Genomic DNA, 22,478 nt, shown 5'->3' with positions numbered 1-22,478 from the left:
TTGCTATTGGTTATTCTTAAAAGTTTATTTTATATTATGAAATATACCAATCATACATGAGAATGTACAGTTTTTATGTTCAACATAAAGCATAATAATAATGAAGGCCCATTGTGTTCACAAACCCACTTCAAAAATAGAATATTACCAAAGCCTTTGAAGTCACCTTTGAATCCCTCAGTACTCACTTCACCATCCATCTAGCCCAGAGGTCACCACGTTTCTCAACTTTGTATTTTTCATTCACTCCTTTTTTTATACGTATTGATATGTATGTATATATGTATTCATAAATAATACAAAGTTTTTCAGGGTTTGAACTTCATATAAATGGAGTCAGACTTTCTTCCTGTTATTTGATACTTTGACCAACGTTATCTTGATTTGATTCACACATGCTGATCTGTGTAATTGTAGTTCATTTATTTTCACTAATATGTAGTTTTTTATTGAAACAATAGATCATTATTAATTTATCTTTTGTTCTATAGTTTGGCAGTTTTGTTGTCTCCATCTTTTTACTTTTATAAACAACTCATTTTTAAATATCTTTCTAAATGTCTCCTGCAGCATGGTAACAGGGAGTTAGGGTATATAGCAAGGCATGGATTTGCTTAGTTATAAGATATCTGCATCTTCAGTTTTGCTAGGTAATTCCAGTATTTTCCAAACCAGTTTACACTTATACCAGTAATGAATAAGTGGTATAAGTTTTGCTCCCAAACATGTTTTGTCCAATGTTTTAATGCTTTCCAGTGTGATACATGTAAAATAGTACATGGACATTTTATTTTGCATTTCCCTCAACACTTAGATGACTTAGAGCATGTATTTGTATATTTTTGGTCAGTTGTATTTCCTCTTCTAGGATATGTATGTGCAAGTCTTATTCAGCTTTTCTATCAGGTTGTTAGCCTATTTCTCATAGAAAATTCTTTAAGGTCAGAGTTACTACCAGGTGCCTGGGAGCTCTACCAACCTAAGACCATTTTAAATAAAAGTTTAGCATGTGTGTCTCTTCCATTACATGAGTAGTGTTAATTTCTACTCCAAACCCATGAGGGGTGGCTTGCAGTTATGCATTCTAAGGGGAGACATTTTTCACCTTCTTACCTTGAGCCAAGGCAGGCGCATTTAAAAAATCTGCCTTCTCCTGAGGGAGATGTAAATATGTATTTAGGGTTAGTTATCATCATTCATTTGTTTTAATTGTTTGGTTTTAGAGAGTCTTAATTTTTTTTTTCCTTAAACTAACAGTTTTCTCAAAAGTTTTTTTTAATCTGTAGTCTATATTACAATATAATCACTTAAAAGATTTTGTTTAAGAGAAATCACTTAGATTATTTCATTCAGTTTTGTGTTATGGACTCATTTGAAATCAAAGAGGCAAATCTGGGAATTTTTATCTTTTAGATAATTGAAGTAGTTAATTTTGAGTGCTCTAAATTGATCAACTTGAAATAGTTTTATCTATAATTTCTACTAGTTTAAAACATTTTTTAGACTTCACAAATATATTTGGTTTACAGATGAACTAGAGAGAATTTTCCTTCTTTAAATAAGCCTGTTTGTTTCTATTTCTAAAATATTTTCTATAACTGTTTGTTGCTACTATCTGAAGCTATTCTTAAAATCTTAGAGAAAAACTTCTTATGTCTATAAAATTATCCTCTTATGAAACATTTTTCTAGTTTCTTTGTTGTTTAAAGAAATCCTTAGGAACAGTATTATCATTTTTTAACTTTGGAGTTATCATATAGAGGGGAATTTTGTACATATTATAGTGATATTTATGTGCCCATAGTTTAGTATTACTTAAGATAAATGAGGATTCTGTTGTTTTTTTTTTTTTTCTAATTTACCTGTCTGCTTTTCCAGCCTAGAATTACAAGGAAGCTTTTAAATTTTCTAATTTAGTCCAATTCCTCCATCTTATTCTTTGTCTCTAGTTTTCTTGTGTTAAAGTTTTAGTCTTCTTGTAGATGTTGGTAGGTAAAAGACGAGAAAGGATTCTATGCCCAGTAATTTTAGGAAATATAGTATGGTTATTTTTTCTTTGGGGGGAATTCAAATGCATATTGAAGCTTTGAGAAATACTAATGTTTAGAAAAATGATTACTTTTCCTTATTTATCCTTTTTCCTAACTTATTTTATCAAAGAGCACTTTTTTTCAAGACAATATTTTATTGTGGCATAGAGCACCATGAGGTACCATCTTTGGAAATGGTATTTTAGAGGCCACAGATTCCTTGCATCAGGATCACCTGGGGTGTTTGTTGAAATGTAGACTTTGGATTCATCCTAGAGCTAATGAATTAGAATTAGGGGGTTGGGCTAAGCAGATATCTTAGGTGTTAGTCTTATGCAGACTAAAGTCTGAAAGTAACTCTCTGGATAACATTTATGATTATTACTCTTACTCTTTTCATTTTTCTCTGCCTTTGCTCCATCAGTCTGTACAGCAGTTCAGAAAACTTGTGATAAGCATATTCAGTTGGTCAGGTAACAGACTGAGGAACTTAAGAATTGAGAGATGTAGAAGAGAACAATCAGTCTCTTGATCTTGGCTGTACCTTAATTTTTTTTTTTAATTAAATTTATTTATTTATTTATTTTTTGTTTTGGCTGCATTGGGTCTTCGTTGCTGCCCGTGGGCTTTCTCTAGTTGCAGTGAGTGGGGTCTACTCTTCGTTGCAGTGCACAGGCTTCTCACTGCAGTGCCTTCTCTTGTTGCAGAGCACAGGCTCTAGGCACCGGGCTTCAGTAATTGTGGCTTGCAGGCTCAGTAGTTGTGGCTCGCAGGCTCCAGAGCGCAGGCTCAGTAGTTGTGGCACACGGGCTTAGCTGTTCCACGGCATGTGGGATCTTCCCAGACCAGGGCTTAAACCCATGTCCCCTGCATTGGCAGGTGGATTCTTAACCACTGCACCACTAAGGAAGTCCCTACCTTAATTTTTTATCGGTCATTTTTGTTTGAGTTGTATTAACATTTTAAAGTTTCTTTTCTTAGCACTCTGTTAATTATGGGAATTCAAGTATATTACTGCCTAATAATAATTTGTCTAGTCAAGTACCGTTCACAATAAATAACTGATTTATCTCTTCCTTTAATTTTTTAATTGTTGTTCCTAGTATCTTCCTACTTACACCTTTTATTTTAGTACATATGTTACATTTTGGGATATTCCATCCTTAAATTCTTTCTAATAGTATTTTTGCTTTTGCTAGTTTTTTGTTTTTCTGGCCATTATTCATCAAAATATAGTTCATTTCACAGTAGTCATAGTATTCTATCTGAATTTTCAAGAAAATTTTACCCTTGTGACATAGGGGATTCATGACAGAACTTAAACTTCAGTTTCTCATTTCAAAGTAATATCTCACTCAGTAAAACTGTTGAAATGATCATCTCTTCTAAAACTTTCCATTTCTGTTAAGTTTGTTATGTTCCCTTGGGTTATAGTGATAGCACAGTTTTTAGAAAAGTAGTTTGGGGTTATTTCATGCTAGTAAAGATGATTTCATCTTGTTTCAGAAATCCATCTTGTGCGATATATGAATTGATATTCTGTTAGAATAATTTTATTTTTAAAAATTCAGACTTTGCAGTATAATTAAGTATATATAGCACTTTAATCTGTTTTTTTGAAGTCTGTCTCTGTGGGATTGTCCAAGAATCATCAAAAACAAAAAATGATCAGAGCTACTACAGATTGAAGTTTCATTTTTATTGAATATCTTTTCTTACCATCTGTTATTACTTTCTCTCCTTTTATACTTTATATCTTTATGTTTAAAAATAACATCATGGTGGTAGTAAGGGAGTGAAAGGGAGAAGGAAGAGATTCACGTGTTGGAATATTTGAGTAAATCCTGGTATATTACTACTATTAATTTGACATCTTTTAAATCTATATTGCTAATAAATCCAACCATTATTCTCTATTTCTTCCTATTATTTGACCTTTGTGTATTTTACTTCATTACATTTTTCAAAGGTAGGTAAGTCAGAAGTGGATGTGGGGAATTAGTTTACTTTTATATAAGATGGTTTAATAATAATAATACCTAACATTTGCTGAGGACTGATCATATACCAGATACTGTAGTAATCCTCCACCCTACTCCCTCTTTAAAAAAATAAGTTACTTTTAACTTTTCATAACTCCTATATTACTCAAAATGAGTCTGAGGCACAGAAACCTTAAGTAAGTTACCTGTGATCTTACAGATAGTAAGTGGAATAGGAATTGAACCCAGACAGCCTGAATTAAGAACTAGTGTCTTTTCTGAGGTCTGTAAAAGAGCATTTAGTTGAGGTACAAATGGAGTAGTTATAAAAACATTCGATCATTAGATAGCATAGTTGGGAATGTGATATTCTAATCTTATACCAAAATGGTCATGTGTCGTTCCATACCGTAGTGTTATCTGTGGGAAGCCAGGCATATATCCACTTACTAACTCATGTAACTGAGTTCATTCACATTAAATATTACATTTAACACTCCTTTTCTTTGTACTTTCATTTAGGTGTGAACAATTTTCCTCTTCAAGCTTGTGCAAGTGCATTGGCATTAATCTGTCAGTTACAGTGTAATAGTGTAGAAGTTAATAAAATGTTTGAAGGTTATTTTACCTCAAGGAAATTGGTATTTAAAAAGATCAAACAAAAAGAAAAGAAATTAGAAGCAGCAAATCAATAAGTACACTGACAGCATGTGTATGTATGAACTGCCAGTATATGTTTGTTTTGCTGTTCTCTTTTTTTTTTTTTTTTTTTTTGCGGTACGCGGGCCTCTCACTGTTGTGGCCTCTCCCCGTTGCGGAGCACAGGCTCCAGACGCGCAGGCTCAGCGGCCATGGCTCACGGGCCCAGCTGCTCCGCGGCATGTGGGTTCTTCCCGGGCCGGGGCACGAACCTGTGTCCCCTGCATCGGCAGGCGGACTCTCAGCCACTGCGCCACCAGGGAAGCCCCTGTTCTCTATTTTGATTTGCTTTTTTTCCCACCAAATTGAGTACTATGAAACCTGCTGTGGGAAAAAAAGAGTGTATGCTCTGCATTGAGAGTGAAGTTGGAGAAGTACATAGTGGTTTTCTTTACTATTTTTTTTCTTTCCTAACTAGTCTCTCCAAATCTACCTAAAACATTTGGCTTACTGCATCTCACGTTTTTTTGATTAAGCAACAAATATCCTTTTTGATTGTTTCACTTGGTTTGATCAGTGTTAAGAGAGATGAGCCCATAGACTCAGTCTCTGTGCTCCAGTGCCGCTTTTATGCCAAACAAGGCTGCTGTTAGAAAAATGGCATCCACTTTTTCCTGCTGACAGGCAGTTGCCATTTATCATGGCCAAAGTGTACAATGGGAGTAGAACACTTCGTTAAACCTTACTATATTTTTATTATTTGAATACTGAGGAAAGTCATTTTTTATTTCATTCTACTCTGATTTCCTTAATAAGGATTTATAGAAATCTGAAGGAATACAGCATATTTTGAGACAGTTGATTTAATATGATATAGATGCTTTTCAAAGTGAATAGTCTCGGTGTTACTTTTTTCTCCTAGATTATTTGTACCCAAAGATCATAAAAAGATTAGCCAGAAAAGTTGTTTGAAAAAAATTATAGCACTAAAGATTTAGTATTTTTTTTAAAATGGGGTAAAAGAGCTATTTATCTGTATAAGAATGAAAATAGTATACTTTCAGAAAATACCCTTCTTAAACAAACATGGAGATTCTCTCTGTTTCACATTTTAATGTTATCATATTTAATTGTTAGTTATCAATGTTTTTGAAATTTATCATTCTGAATGTTAGAATTATTTTTAAATTAAGTTTTAACTATAAAAGTAATATGTGAATACTTTTTGTTCTAATAAATTAAAAATAGAATTAAAGTCTTCTTTAACTTTTCTCCCAACATTCCCCTTCTCCAACCCAATTCACATGCCTTGAATCTTTCTTTATTATGAGGGCACATATTTTGAACTTTGATTATCTGACATTTCTATAGGTATATCTGTCAAAAAAAATAAGAAAAAAATTGAAGAATGAGCCATATGGAAAAGCAGTATGGAGATAGTTCAAAAAACATAGAAATATTCAAGTATTAATAAATAAAAGAGGAATGATCTGGTTTTAGAAAATTCTTCACATGTTGTTTCCTGCTCCAGAGATAAGACTTTGTAACATCTTCTTAGATTGGCTCACAAATATCCCATCTCCAGTATTTAAGCATCTCAGTAGCCATTATTCTCTTTTATTACTAGGTACAAATAGGAGGACTAAGTTTAAAGAAGAAGAAGGGTTGAAAAGCATATTTCTGTTTAACCTTTACCTGTTATTTACTGTGTATTTTATATTTATTCAATTGTCGTAGCTACCCTGTGAAGCAGTAACTAATATCATTGCCATTTACAAATGAGAAACTGAGGCAGAGAGTTTAAGTAACCTATCTAATAAGGACATACAGCTTCAAAGTGGTAGAAACAGGAATCAAATTTAGCTAGCTCCTGAGCCCATACTTTAATTACTTTATTAGGCTGCCTTTCTAGACAAGATTACTAGTAGTTGTTCCTGGTATTTCTTGGGCTAGAGTCACAGTATCTTCATGCTTCCAGCAGCTTAGTGACTAAGGGTTTGGTCAGGAAAATGGAAGTCACTCTATGGAGAATTATGGCCTTATACTACTGTTGGCATAGCTGAGGGCGTGGATATCAAGAAAGCTGTCACCATAGGTCAGAGGAGCTCTACTGAACATCAGAGAAACTGTCAATGAAATATCTATCCTGAAGCACCAAGCAGGTGGTAGGAGCTGACATTAGGTCAGAGAACTTGACAGTGAAGACCTCAGGTGAACATCACTGGTGAGTGGGTAGAAAAGTGAGAGTTTGTGGGGAAGTCTGCAAAGCCTGCCAGGACTGTGAAGTGGGAGCTGATGGAAAGGTCAGCAAGGCTACAGCATCTGAAAAAGCCAAGCATCTGACTCCCATGACCTCCTGAGAAAAAATGGCCTTCACTTTACTTATCTGCTTCAAATATGAGGTTACAGACATGGAACTTTCCAGGGAAGGGGGACTGTGGGGAATGTGGTTTCCACCCTTAGACAGAGTAAGCAAGGGTGGTGGGGGTGGTGGTGTGTGCCGGACTGACCACAGACAATCTAGCATAGTAACCAACTGCAGCTTAAAAAGTGCTTAATGTAGTGCTTACTTGGCACACGGTGGGTGCCCTAAAAAGCAACATTTTCAGACTTCTTTCCCCACCCCCACTCCTGCCCCCTTTCCTTTCCTCTTAGAGGACTGTGATACCGTCTTCATCCATATTCTCCCAGCTCTGAGCCTTCTGCAAGGCAAGCTTGAAGTTCTTAATAAAACGGTTATATGCATCACTGACAGCATAAATACAGACCTGAAGAGTTATAAAATACCAAGAGGATAACCTCAGTGTAGGCCAAAGAGGGTGAACGTGGGCTTTTTACAGGCTTAGCAGTATTTAAAAGAGAGAGAGAGAAGTTTAACTCCTTCCCTAGCTTGCTGCATATCCAGTGGAGCCCTCACAGTGTTTGCCGTTGATTTACAGGTGAGTCACAGGTTTTTTCTCACCCTTGTATTTCTTTTCATTTCTTTTTTTAGTTAATTAAAAGGAGGCATGAGAGAAGTAGAGAATCTTAAAAGATAAAGGTTCTTGTGATAGATGTCAGCGTTGTTAACTCAATGACTCTCTTCCTCTGTTCCTCTTATAAAAGCTACACAAATGAATATAGGGCTTTTCTCATTAGAGATTTTGACAAAGAGAGTCCCTTTTATTTTGATTACATTAAGCAATTCTTTCTTCCAGAATTCCTACAATTTATACCATCCATTGCCAGTGTATATTTCAGAAGTCGGCTTTGATGTAATTTATTTATTTTTTAGTGGTTGAGCCTATGCTTTGGATCCATATATTCAGTATAAATGGTATAATACCACTTTATAAAATAATAACTGTCATATGTCTAATTATACATTCTGGAGAAAGCTAGCAGTTTTCTGTAATGGTTTTAACTTCTGCGTTAGCCAGTAATAATAATTGGAGATAATTTTTAAATATAGTTTTCATTTACTGTAGGAATGAAAATGTTTTGTTTGGGGAACTGGGATCTCATTTATCATAATATAATTCAGCTTCTTTTGCTCTGGGAGAATTGCTTTACTTCTCCTGCATGAAAGCCTTTTTATAGGTATTAGTTTTATATACCTAGCGCACCTTTAAATGTAAAATGACCATACTTCATACATACTGTTTTCCTTTGATGCCTATATTAGATAAAATATTTTTTCTCGAACTTCTTAAAATGTTACGTGGTTCTAATCTTTCAACTATGAATTTTTATTATAGTACTTTCTTTCTACTAGTTTAAAATAGTATCTTTTTCCTTCCACTTTTCCAGTTTGTTTCTATGACATCAAGCCAGGACAACTTGTAATACCACTGACCTTGTAGGTTGCTGTTTTAGTGATATGTGATGCAGTCACTGTCTAGTATCACACAGTCTGTTTTATGATGTTATAGTATTCTAGTTTTAAGACTTAATTGCTTTGTTTTTTACACCTTTACGGATCCCAGTAATTCTGTATTTATTTCATCTCCCCTGATTTTGCTAATTTTCAGCTTTATCTCACATCACTTAGAGGGTAGATAGTGACTTGTAATGCATACAACACAATTCTCAGCCTCAGTGGTTTGATCTTTATTTTGTCTTCTTGGGAAAACCTTCAGAGTCCAGTGAAGGGAAGACAGTACTTTAAGATGAACGTCTGTTTATAATGTATAGAAGCATGAATTGATGTTATATTTTCTTCACAATTGTCAAAATTGTAGGTAATTATCTTTTGTGTGAGTGCTTTATATTTATTCCTGAGTTTAATAGTTAAGCAGTAAATATTGCCTGCATGGGAATCCACGTCTTTCCATACTCTCTGGTCTTTGTGACTCCTTGTCCTACTCTTGAACCATGGATCAGGTTAATTTTTTCAGTATACACCTATTGAGCAACTAACGAGGTAAGGCACCGGGCAGTAGATGCTGAATAGAACACTAAAGTGAAGACATGGTCTATGTCCTCAAAGAACTATGGTGATAGAAAGTTGACCCTCAAATAATGTAATATAAACTAGAAGGTAGAGTGTCCATATGAGAGGTACATTAAATTACCCTAGAGGTAACATAACTGAAATGGAAGAGGAAAGACAGAAGATTGAGGTGAGCAACAAAACTAGAAGTTGACTATTAATACTAGTAGGAAAGTATTCTACTGGCTGAGAAAGTCTTTATTTTCCACTGTCCCAAACCTTTGTATTAAGAAGTTGAATTTTTTAAAGTAACAGCAAGCTGAACACCTGTAAAAGCATTGGAGCCTTTAGCATAAAATTTAGTGTAAAAATTTTGAACCACATTTAGATATCATCTAACACCCGTATTTGTCTTTCTTGCAATATGTTTTTATGATAGGCATCTTGATGGCTGGCAACAGCTTCTTGCATTAGTAAGTTGGCAAAATTTTAAAGAACTTAATCGGATCAAATCTTAATAGCTTAGTGTTAGTACAGATTCACTTATCAATTAAGGTTATTGATGATTAATGACTTAGAGCACCTTCAGCAAAAAGTCACTTAATATTTCATTCATTCAGTTTTTTCAGGTAAATAGGTGTGAACATTTTTTAGGATAGCTCATTTCTCTTTACATTTTTCCTGTGTTAAGGAAATTTTGATCATTAGTATATTGATTGATTGAAGTGTTTTTTTTAACTTAAATAACTTTCTCATATTTATTTAATTAGAAATATATATGGATATAACTTCTAATTATACTTGAGAAAATAATCAACCATTTAAAATGTAATGGTATTTTCCTCTCTAGGACAATTTTTTTGTAGCATTATTCCCTGTAAAAGATAAATGGTACAAAATCAAATTCTTAAGTGTTTTAGACAGCATCAAAACCTGTAAGATAGCCTAGTGTGTGGTGGAAAGTACCTGGACTAGCACATGATAAATTCGAATTCTAGTCCATACTCTGGCAATAACCCTGTATGTGGCCTTGGATAAATAATTTAACTTACCCTGTTGGCGCTCAGTATCCTCATTTATAAAATAAATTAGATGATCTGCAATCTTTTCTAGAACCAAAAGTCTCTTTCTAAATTTCACAATTGTATTCATTTTTTATCCCTAAGACTGTTTACGGGAGGGTAAAAATATACACATCGACATTCAAATAATCTGGAAACGGTAATACTTTGTAATTATATTATACTTCAGGGTTTTAATTTATTTGTGTATTTTATCATTTTAATCATTTTAAATGTACAGTTCAGAGGCATTATGTATATTCACAGGGTTGTGCAACCATCACCACCATCCATTTCCAGAAGTTTTTCATCATCCCAAACAGAAACTCCATACCCATTAAACGATAATTCCCCGTTCCTTCTTATGCCCATCCTCTTGCAACCACCATTCTATTTTCTATCTCTGTCAGTTTGCCTTTTCTGCATACCTCATGTAAGTGACTGGCTTATTTCACTTAGCATAATATCCTCAAGCTTCATCCATGTTGTAGCATGTGTCAGAATTTCATTCCTTTTTAAGGCTGAATTACATTTCTTTGTATGTCTGTACCACATTTTGTTTGTCCATTCATCTGTTGGTGAACACTTGGGTTGCTTCCACCTCCTGACTGTTGTCAGTAATGCTGCTATGAGCATGGGGTATACAAACACCTGTTTGAGTTCCTGCTTTCAGTTCTTTTGGCTATAAACATAAGAGTATAATTGCTGGATCATATGGTAATTCTGTGTTATACTCTTTGAGTGACTACCAAACTGTTTTCCACAGCACTACACAATTTTACATTTTCACCAGCACTACACAAGGATTCTAATTTCTCCATATTCTTTTCTTTTTTTTTTTTTGCGGTACGCGGGCCGCTCACTGTTGTGGCCTCTCCCATTGTGGAGCACAGGCTCCGGACGTGCAGGCTCAGCATCCATGGCTCACGGGCCCAGCCGCTCCGCGGCATGTGGGATATTCCCGGACCGGGGCACGAACCCGTGTCCCCTGCATCGGCAGGCGGACTCTCAATCACTGCGCCACCAGGGAAGCCCTCTCCATATTCTTGCCAACACTTTTTTTTTTTAAATTTTAATTTGTTGATAATAGACATCCTAATGGGTGTGATGTTGTATCTCTTAGTTTTGGTTTGCATTTCCCTAATGACTGATGTTGAGCATCTTTTCATGTGTTTATTGGCCATTTGTATATTTTCTTTGGAGAAAAGCTTATTCAAGTCCTTTCTCATTTTTTGATATAGTAGTTTGTCTTGGCATTCTTGTGGAAAATCTGTTAGAAATGTGAGGTATAGGGGCTTCCCTGGCAGTCCAGTGGTTAAAGACACCGCGCTTCCACTGTAGGGGGCGTGGGTTCGGTCCCTGGTTGGGGAACTAAGATCCCGTATGCAGCGTGAAATGGTAATACTTTGTGATTTTATTTTACTTTACTTTAGGGTTTTTAGTTTTGTTTTATTTTTAAAGATTGGTAACCTTTATTTTTTCCCTTTTTGGCACTTACCTTTATTATAATCATTGTCTTCTGAAAAAATCGTGTGAATGATTACAACAAACATTTGTGATCAAGTGGGCCACCAGATGTATATACTGCAGGGTGATTTATTTTCAAGATTTTATTTTTTTGAAATTTTCCTTTTGCTTCATTTACTAGTGACATTTGATTGGCTTAGCCCATTTTCTTCATGATAGAAACTTCCCAAAGATAAAATATTGTTTAAGAATAATAGAGTCATGCTCTCTGAACACTTTATGAACTTTTAAACAATAGCACACTTTTTACCCTATTACTGGTCTAAGGCTGGGTAGGCAGGAGTGAGGCGGATTCTGAAGGAAGGAATACAGTCAGACTGTCTCACTAATTAAGTTTTGAGGATCCTCATTCATTCAGTTTATTTTTAAAGAAAGGAATGAATAGTTTTAAAAATAAACCATTTGCCCTTCATTGTATTTTCAATTTGTTTAGTTTCTTTGAATCTAAGACTGAGTCTTCTCATAGCCTTCAACTACCTTGTAAAATATCTCTGATAGACAGTTTTCCATATGGTCAGCCATGTCAGATAATTTCTTAGATATTTTCTCTGAGCCCTCTCTGCTCCAGCTCTAATGTGAATTGGTTTTTTTATGTTATCCTTGAACTTTATTTCATCATCATCCTGGTAATTCCTTTTAACCTTTGGTGGGTGGAATTTTCTGTTGCTTGCATTTCAGTTTCTTTTTTCATTTAGTCCCTGATCTTGACGGGGCAATGCTTTCAATGACTTATTGAGTAAAGATTAATGAGAGGTAAATTTTTTGAGATGTTACATGTCTAAAAATTTTTTAATTTCTTATACTTTATTAGTTATTTGGCTGTGTATAAAATACTGCATATTTTTTAAAGCATCACTCTACTGACTCCTGGCTTCCAGTATTGCTTTCTGCATTTCTAACTTTTTTTTCCCCTTCTCTTGAAACTCTTAGGATTTTCTCTTTCTGAGTTAGGATGAGTATGTACTTTCTCTGTTTCTTTTAATAGTAGATGTTCTTATTTCATGATTGCAAAGACTTCTTTTATATCTTTATGAATATTAATTATATTTTCAAAATTTTTTTCTGTATCGTGCATTGTCTGTGTTTCCTGTGGTTTCATTATTTCTATTCATGGTCATCTCTTTCATGTTGATGCTTTCAGGTGCCTAAGGATCTTTGGATGTCCACTCCTATTTTGTTCTAAAAAAGGTAATTAAGTTTGTATAGGGCTGATAAACCCATTGTTTTCCCTGTAGTGTGATTTTATGATCAGGGGGCTTTTTCTTTGGGAACCTTCTTAATGTCAGTATCTGTAGGTTTTTTTCTACAATAATTCAGTAGAAGTATTCTCTCATCTCCTAACTGATAGGTATAATTTTGACTGTCAGACTCCTGGACAGGTGAGGAGAAAGGGGCTAAAGGTCTCATGGTTTAGAAAGCAGAATTGCATTTAAGCTTCCTGGTTTCTGTTTGCTACCTCATTGCTCCCTTCTCTGTGCCTGATAAACCCTTGTACAGAGTCTGTCTGGTTCTTTTTCTCCAGAGGATATGCCTACTGTGTCCTATGGGAGAAGGGTAATCTCTTGACTGCATAGAGAGGGAGTGAAATCCTTATACTTTTATGTTATTGAAGTTTAACCCAAAGTAGCATTTTGTTTCTTACCTATGCACGTTTGTGTGATTGTAATATACTTAGGGATTTTTGTTTTTCAAGTGTTACTACTGTTAAATGCCCCATTTCCATCTATAGGATGGTAGTTTTAATAAATTAATTTAGTGTATAAATTTGATTTCCACAGTGTTGAGTATTGTAGGCAGAATAATACCCCCCCACAAAGATATCTGTGTCCTAATCCCCAGAACCTGTTTATGTGTTACCTTACATGGCAAAAGGGGCTTTGCAGGTATGATTAAAGTTATGGACCTTGAGATGGGAAGATTAAGCAGTATTATGTGGGCTCAAACTAATTACATGTGGACCTAAAAGGCGAGGACCTTCCCTGACTGTAAGTAAGAGGGAGATGTGACTACAGACAATGGGTCTGAGATATACAGCATCCCTGCCTTTAAAGATGGAAGAAGGGGGTCTTGGACCAAGGAATGTTGGCAATCTCTAGGAGATGGAATAACCAAGCAAACTGATTCTCTTCCTAGAGCCTCCAGAAAGGAATGCAGCCTGCCAACACCTTGATTTTAGCCCAGCAACACTTGTGTTGTATCGCTGTGTTTTTTTTTTTGTTTGTTTTTGCGGTACGCGGGCCTTTCACTGTTGTGGCCTCTCCCATTGCGGAGCACGAGCTCCGGACGTGCAGGCTCAGCGGCCATGGCTCACTTGCCCAGCCGCTCCGCGGCATGTGGGATCTTCGCCGACTGGGGAACGAACCCGTGTCCCCTGCATCGGCAGGCGGACTCTCAACCACTGAGCCACCAGGGAAGCCCTCACTGTGTTTTGTTTTGTTTTGTTTTGTTTTGTTTTGCGGTATGCGGGCCTCTCAGTGTTGTGGCCTCTCCCGTTGCGGAGCACAGGCTCCGGATGCGCAGGCTCAGTGGCAATGGCTCATGGGCCCAGCCGCTCCGCAGCATGTGGGATCTTCCCGGACTGGGGCACGAACCCGTGTCCCCTGCATCGGCAGGCGGACTCTCAACCACTGCGCCACCAGGGAAGCCCCTCACTGTGGTTTTGATATGCATTTCTTTGTTGGCTAATGGTACTGTTGATATTGTAAAAGAAAAAAAAAATGGTGCAGGCCCTTTTCCCTTTCTGCTATCTATGCTATGTTACATAGTGCAAAAATGATATTCTAATTGGACTCTTTAACAAATGAAAAATGACAGAGATTGTAGATCTGTTGTAAAGTGTTAATTAATCCTCTGTCATTATTGCCATCATCCCTCAATTTTAGCTCATATGAACTAAGAAAGAAAAACCTAATGTGATACTATGATGAAGTTCTAGAAAAGCACTCTGAGGAGTAATTAATTGAAACATTGTACACATAACACTATTTTGCTGCCCTTGTCACAAGTGTAATTACGTTTTTTTGGTATGTTTATTAGTTTAATAAATGAATAAACAGACTCTTTACATAATAAAGACCTGGTCATTTATCTTTAAATATTTAAACTTCTGTTACGTGAATTCTAGGATAAGTTCAGATAGTAAAACTGGGACCAACAATTAGAACTGTGTCATATGGAACATGCTTCCTTGTTATCCAGAATAATTGAGGCTATATGACTATCAGGGATATTTTTGGAAGAGTTTTCTGCATTGGGTAGAGAGTATTATATGAAATAATATTTGATTTTAATTTTAAGATGCTTGTGAAATAATCATGATTAAATTCATTTGACCTCAGTATGTTGCGGGTTTCTTCTTTACGTTTCTAGTCCAATAGCCATCTTTATTCTCACAGTTACTCAGCAGCCTGGTTATCTAGGTACCTCATGCCTTCACTTAGAGTTCCAGTATCTTTTCTCGATCCTGTGTTCAGTTATTTTAGTAATGCTTTTGCTGCTGTCCTTGATTCTTTTATCCTCTTGCCAATCTGAACTCTTTCTTTTTCCATTCCTGCCTGAGGGTTGCCAGAGTCACACATAAGTGTGTTCCTTTGAGAATTTTTTTTTCCAATTTGTTAGGCATTTTCTCCATATGCATCTTTAAGGTGAATGTAGTTTTATATCATTATTAAGGGTATTAAAATTATGTTTGATTCTTAAATTTAAGAACAGTTTTGATTATAGTGAGATTTTGAAAGATCTGAGCAGTATGTGACTGTTTTTATCCTTCACTTTAGTTGCACTTACCGTATTTATAAATCATTATCCATTTAATTATTTGTTTGGTATCTGTAGACTCATGGACCTGAACCCAGGTGGACAGGAGCTGTCCTGTTCACCACTATATGTTCATTACCTACCACAGAAGGTACTTAGTTTGTATTTCACAAATGAGTTCTTTTCTCTTCCACTGTGGCTATGCATCTGAAGACAGTGTACTTTGAGTCTTTTTTTCTGGCCCTTTATAGTTAGGAAGGGAATTAGTCCCTTTCTCCTTGTATATTAATCATATTTCATTGGTGAAACTGTAGAATTACTCTAAAGGTAGCCTGGGATACTTCTTTTTAAGTACCTTGTTAGACATTTTCTCTGCATTTTTTTTTTTTTTTTAATGTGGAAACTTTTCACTTGCTTTTAGAGAAGGAAATTACTTTTTTTTTTGTTTTGTGGTACGTGGGCCTCTCACTGCTGTGGCCTCTCCTGTTGCAGAGCACAGGCTCCGGACGCGCAGGCTCAGCGGCCATGGCTCACGGGCCCAGCCGCTCCGCGGCACGTGGGATCCTCCCAGACCGGGGCACAAACCTGTGTCCCCTGCATCGGCAGGCAGACTCTCAACCACTGCGCCATCAGGGAAGCCCAGGAAATTACTTTTGAAGAAAATATAAATTAGCTTAATGTTCCCTTTGAAGTTACTTTAAAATTGACCTTTGTACTTTTTGGCATATTTTCTAATAACTTTAATGTAACTTGAAAGCTTTCAGATTTTCTTTTCGTTTTCTTTTCACTCTATGTCATCTAGTGACTTTTCATCTTTTATACAAGTGCCAAAGGGACTTGTTGAGACTATCTTTCCATAGTCTTTTACACAGTGTATCATCTTCTACTCTCTTTGAAGTTGTCAGATCTTTCTTACTGTCTCATACATTTTTATATTGTTTTGTATCTCTCCTTTTTTGGGAAGATAAATGCAGTAAAAAGTCAAAGTACTTTTTAGCAGCTTTGACTGAAACCATATTGTTTTTCAGGATGCACCTTTTCTTATAGATCATTTTTTTTGGAAATAAACTTAAACACATCGTTAATCTGTTTTCCATTTTATTTAACAGTATAAATCAATAGCCTGTTAAAAGTGCAGTCTTCATTTGAGAGATAATCAAATATCCTAGAGTCTGCTTTCGTTATGTTTGTTTTTAAAATATTTTTTAGATGCTAGTTCAGTAGAAATATAGAAACGTTTAGATTCAGCCCTATTGAAATGACTAAAGTGTACTAGGCATTCATGATGCCCATGTCTTAATTTACTTGTTATCTTTATACAAATTGTTTTGATTAAATTAATGCAGTTCTGGAAAGAAAGGGTTATACATGGGGGCTTTAGATATCAAGAGTTATTATTGAGTTTATTATCAGACCCAAGGTGACCTCTGAAGTACTAAACAGATTATATAACCTGTGTCTGTCACAGAACCTTAGAAGAAACCCTAGCAAAAATTTTTGTGGTGAACTAAACCATACTTAAGTCACTTTGGCTCACTTGGAAGAGATCTACTGTGGGTGTCCTTAGGGCAAGTAATCGTATTCAGAACCCAAAGGCTCCTGCTATGCTTTTTGCCTCCTGGAAATTCATCATTTTTATTTATTTCCAGGAGCATGGAATAAAGGAGACAGGGACGAGGCAGAGCTTCAGGATTTTACTTATTTTGAATATACCGTTATCTGTGAGAAGAGTTTTATAGAAACATTTATTATGTAGGATGTATCTTTTATATTTTTAGGCTTGTGGTTATTTTAATTAATAGTGTTAAGCCAATTAGATCATGATGTTCTTTTTATTTTCCACCTATTTTCCTAACCCTGTTAATATAAATTAGGTTAGATAAAAAGAAACTCTACAGCCAACTGACAAGAAGGGAAAACACTCATTTTGGGGGATCACCATTCCATCTGTTGTATGCCGATAGCCCAACGGAAACTGGTGGTGCTTTTGTTCACACTTTGTTTATATATGTAACATTTTTCTTTTGAATATTTTATTAGCTTTAATATATGATTGTTTTCAATATATTGTTTTATAATTGGAAAACAAATACTTACTTTTTAAGGAAATACATATACTGTATGTATTTCATTGAAGCATTTTGAACAGCTGCCAGACAGCCCCAACATTTATTCCTCAGCATAAATCTGAAGATATTTTAGCTTGATAGGTTTTCAAGGTTTGGCTGTTGTCCTAATTAACATTGAATTTGGAATTTTCTCATAAATAAGCATGTTCTCTTTTTATATATAAATTACGTAGGAGGGTATCTTTTTGTTTCATCTAACCATGTATGGCTTATTTATTGTCATTTGTATAAATATTGATTTGTCGTCAAAAAAATAAGTGTTGAATTTAGAGAAATCAGTGTACAAATGAATATGTGAAATCCATCTTAGTGATCTCAAAGATGCTGAGACACTGTCTTTTAGTTTTAAATTTAGTTCATTTGTGAAATGAATCATTCTAACCTTGGAAAAATCATCATGCATCTGACTTAATTATAAATTAAAACAACCCAGCTCTAAACAATTAATTAAAATTTGTTGCATGTTTTCTAGTCCAAATGAGTGAAGTTATTGAAACATTTAATTATTTGTTTTAGGTGAATAAACTATTAAAATGATGCCTATAGTTAAAAATGTTTTATTCTCTCCTAACTTAGATACATTGTCTCTAATATCATGCCACTCTTTGTGGATGATTTTATCACATCCTGTTTTCAAGTAAGTGTACCAAAGACAGATAAAGAGCCAGATGATCTAAGCAGCTCAGATTGTCAGTGTTCCCTAAGAAAATAAAGTTCTTAAAAACTAACAAGAAAAAAATAGGAATGTGTCAAGATTTGGAATGATTTTCAAACTTTCTTTTACTTTTAACAGTTTAATAATTGCAAAAGGAAGCACAATTTGGAAATATACCGTCAATCATTTGGAATGTCTAGATAATTTATCTGTGTTAAGTTCTAAAGCACATACTTGTTAAATAATGTTTTTCCTTCTTCCACACCCTGTGTTCTCCCTTCTGCTTTATTTATCTTGTTTCTAAAATAGTGTCAGCCTCAATGTATACCATGAAATGACAACCTGGTTACAAATACTTCTGTACATCTAAGATGGGGCAAGCTCTTTGATTATTGAAATTATTATTTGATTATTGAAATTTGTTGGATGAGCCAAGCATGGTTTTTTTCTTTTTTCCATCGTTTCTCCCTCTTTTTAACTCCCCTTATATTTTCTGATTCATTCAGGGATACCATGTTTAAGATATCTTATCTGTTATGATCGTAGGCAGGTATGAGTTATAACAGTTACAGTTGCTGCTACTTCATTAAAATTAGAAAAAAACCCCACAACTCTCAGCATTTTCTTGGTTGGGGAACTTGATATTGTGAAACATTGTGTTTGGATTAAATCCTCTTATTTTCAATTTTTGGAAATACTAGTTGTGTGATAAATGCTAAGGCTTGCTGCAAGTTATTTCGGTAATGGATCATTTTAGTCATTGTATGTGTAAGGTACCAAATTGGATAGAATATAGTGTCAGTTTGAAGTATTCAGGTCTCCTCTCCATTGGGTAAATTGTCTCATTTACTTGTTTCAAAATATAAAAACTCTTCATTTATGTGTCACGGTATTACAGTTTATTTACATATTCAAGTGAGAATAAGAGATTTGCTTTCTTATGATAATTTGCTCATCTCTATTTGGGATTAAATTATTAATCTTGGATTTGTCATGCAAGAAAAATCACTGAATTGAGAGTTGAGAGACCTGGGTTGAAGTTTACCTCTGTCAGTTTTCAGCTGTCTGATCATCAAGTCATTTCCCTGGCCTGCTATCTCAGAGCTCTAAGATGCTGTAATTTCGTATGGCTTGTAACAACTCTGGTTTTCTGGCTAGAATTTGTTTATGTTGCTTATTTTAGTTATTTAAAATTACTGCAGGAGTACATCAGTGATTACCTTTTTGTAATATTGATACATGCATTTAAAATGACTGTTTTAGATAATTATATTTTTATTCATTTAAAAATATTTAATAAAATATAATAAAAAGGAATTTATAAATGCAGAGGTATGTAACTATGTCATTGTGTGATAGGATCATTCTGTGGCATTATGCTTTTTGATGCTAACTGCAGTATGGGTTTGAAGAACTTCCAATTGACGGAATCAAACCAGATGTTCAAAGATTTAAAGTATTAATCAGAAATGGTAAATAATTATATATCTTCAAAAGAATTGAAAACATGAACTTGGAGCATTCACACATATACTTCAAAAATTAATTCAGTGATTAGATGATTCAAAAACTAGATGACTCAACAAAAGATGGGTTGAATGAAGAGAAATATGGAAATGTGTGAAGGCCTTTTGAGCATTCTTTAGATGTTTATAGAATTAAGATAAGTAATTTGAATATTTTCCCTTTGATATTGGTTATTAATTTTGATCACCTTTTTGAAATGGATGGCTATATGCATAAATTATGCAAATTGAAAATAGATTACCAGAGAAGGGAACAATAATTTACCCTTTTTGTCAGTTGTTTTATCATTTGTATTATCTAGCGTGTTCATCTGTGAGTTTCAATCAAAACACTTATTATTTATTTTATTAAAACAAATTTATTGAACTTTTATGTAATATGTATTGTATTAAGTCTAGAAAGATGAATATGACATGGTCCTTACCAGTTTTGGGATAAATTGCATTGGGGGACAGAAATTGAAGCATGAGGAAAGGAGTGTCACAGAAGGGAAAGATGACTATACAAAGGGCTAGCCATAAGGTTTTAATTCGGACTTGGAGAAGTGTTGTCAATATTAAGGGCTGTTTTCAAACTTTAACGTGTGTATGACTTACTTGGGGATCTTTTTAAATGGCAGGTTCTAATTCAGTATGTTGTTCCGGGCATGAGATTCTTCATTTCTAACTAACTCCCTGGGGATGCCAGTGCTTATGAACCATGATTGATATTTTGAGGAGCAAGGCTTAGTACTAATTCTTTGGAAGTAAGAACAGATGTAGGGCCTGCATTTAAAACTTTTTCCTAGGTATAGTCTTACTTTTTCTTCCTTGTTTCTTCCATAATGTAATTAAAACATACTGATTGGCAATATAAATGTAAATGAATATGTAGTCTATAAATTTACTTATTTTGAACGGCTAATTTAGTCAACTCTTGGTTATCTAGGGGCAGATTAAACAGAGTGCAGTTAGCATGGGTACTGAATAACAAGTGACTCGGTATTGTAGAGAATTGAAACGACAGTAATTTAGAAAAACATTAATGTTTTTTATATTGGACTGCAATTCTCTTTAGAATTATTTGGTACCTACTCTAACGTGGGAATGATCTTTGGTCTCAACAGTCAGGTAAAGTAATTTTGGGGAGTGGTGCCTCCTTTTTCTTCCAGTCTCTCTAAAGAGCAGTGATCTTCACATGGGGATTATAAACCTCCAGAGGCTGTGCTACATGGGTGGAGATTTTTAACATATTGGCTGCAAATCCTATTGTACTTACATTACTTTCAAACATATGGATGGCATCTTTCAAATGGGAAATGTGTTCCAAAATACAGGATATAAATTTTAAGGAAATAAGCTTGAGTCACTTATACCATGTTTTTTTTAGTTAGTTGTATTTTAACTAGGATTGGGAGACATCTGAGACCTTTGCCTCCCACTTATTTACAGCTGTTAAAGATTGTTTCTTTATGTTATTCAAACATGTTTGTGCACGCACGCACACACACACAGAGGCATACAATAGATGTGAGTCCAGGTTTAGCATTTTAGCTCTAGAAGTCGTGTAAGTTATGAAAATTTAAATGTTCTGCATAAATCATCATTGTGTGATGTGTATGAGGTGTTCAGAAATATTCAAGCTAATTTTGTAGAACTTATTTTTCTTATCAGATACCTGTGTTATTTAACAGTAAAACACTGTCACTGTTGAGTGTATTTAATTTGTCTTGTGTTTATTTCCTCTGGCATAAATTGTAATAAAGTGCAATAGAGCAGTACAGCATTAATTAGAAATGCTAATTTTCCAAGTGCTTAACCGAAGCAGTAACATTTAACAGAGAAAATTTATTTTTATTATTAATTAAACATTAGATATTTTTGTGGATTTTTCTCTTTTTTTTCTTTCTTTTTTTTTTTTTTCTTTTTTTTTTTTTTAGAGAACCAGAGGACGAAAACGAAGCTTCATTCCTGAGGAAGAAAAACATGAGGTTGGAATAAGTTAAGCATATTTTACACAATCTAAATTTGAGAAACTTTCTTGCTTAAAATTATTTCTGTTTTCCTCATATCCTGATTTTATGTTTTGTTTCATCCTCCCTTGTATGGCAGGAGAGAGTTCCTAGAGAGAGGAGACAAAGGCAGTCTGTGTTACAAAAGAAGCCCAAGGCTGAGGATTTACGAACTGAATGTGCAACTTGCAAGGGAACTGGAGACAATGAAAACCTTGTCAGGTAAGCTGGATGCTGAGACCTTGGCTTTGGGGGATTAAGGCTCCATCTTCATCATTTTCTCATCACAGATATAATGGGGAAAACAAATCACAGCATAGGACCTTTCTTAAAGTCTTATTTAGTGGAAACAGTACTTCAGAAACAGATTTCATCCACTTAGTAACCTGCCACACATGGTTATTCTCTGGATTTAGATGTAATTAAGAGTGATTATCTGGATTTTGAACAAAAGAGAATTAATTTCCCATTGACAAGAGAAGTTGACCGTGCTCTGCATATAGAGGCCACAAAAATATATAATTTGATCCAAACCCTTTGTGCTAAGATTATTATGTTTTATCTCATAAAACAATAAAATTACTAAGTTCTGTTAGCATGTTATAAAAGTTGAAGTTTATTAGAGATAATGATGACAGATACTTTTTCTTGACAAAAACTTCGTTAGCACTTCCTTATCATTTTTCAAAACAATGTGTTAAATGCTTCTCTCTTATGAAATAAAGAAAGGTGAAAAGATGGCCTAGATAGACATTTTTTGTTTTTTGTTTG

General features: G+C 34.7%; 1 protein-coding gene across 29 annotated transcripts in view; it reads left to right on the top strand.

The window, feature by feature from the left end:
• Window positions 1-22,478, top strand: part of PHF14 (PHD finger protein 14) — a 200,299-nt gene that overhangs the window by 66,788 nt on the left and 111,033 nt on the right. For 16 of the 29 annotated variants that reach the window (XR_010945495.1, XR_010945498.1, XR_010945497.1 and 13 more), the window contains 2 exons: window positions 21,636-21,686; window positions 21,805-21,929. The exons of 2 other annotated variants lie outside the window; for them this stretch is intronic. Coding sequence is in view for 19 of the 27 variants with exons in the window: in XM_067746278.1 (XP_067602379.1) it covers window positions 21,636-21,686; window positions 21,805-21,929 (176 nt within the window). In the remaining 8 variants the exon portion in view is untranslated. Of the gene's footprint in view, window positions 1-12,791; window positions 12,849-21,635; window positions 21,697-21,804; window positions 21,930-22,478 lie in introns of those variants that run through there. 11 more of the 29 variants (XR_010945499.1, XM_067746281.1, XM_067746291.1 and 8 more) reach the window with 4 other exon arrangements.

Source organism: Pseudorca crassidens, chromosome 8, assembly GCF_039906515.1.
Source record: "Pseudorca crassidens isolate mPseCra1 chromosome 8, mPseCra1.hap1, whole genome shotgun sequence".
NCBI lineage: Eukaryota > Metazoa > Chordata > Mammalia > Artiodactyla > Delphinidae > Pseudorca > Pseudorca crassidens.
Note: the sequence above shows the minus strand (reverse complement) of the source record. Positions and strands in the feature narration are given on the sequence as shown.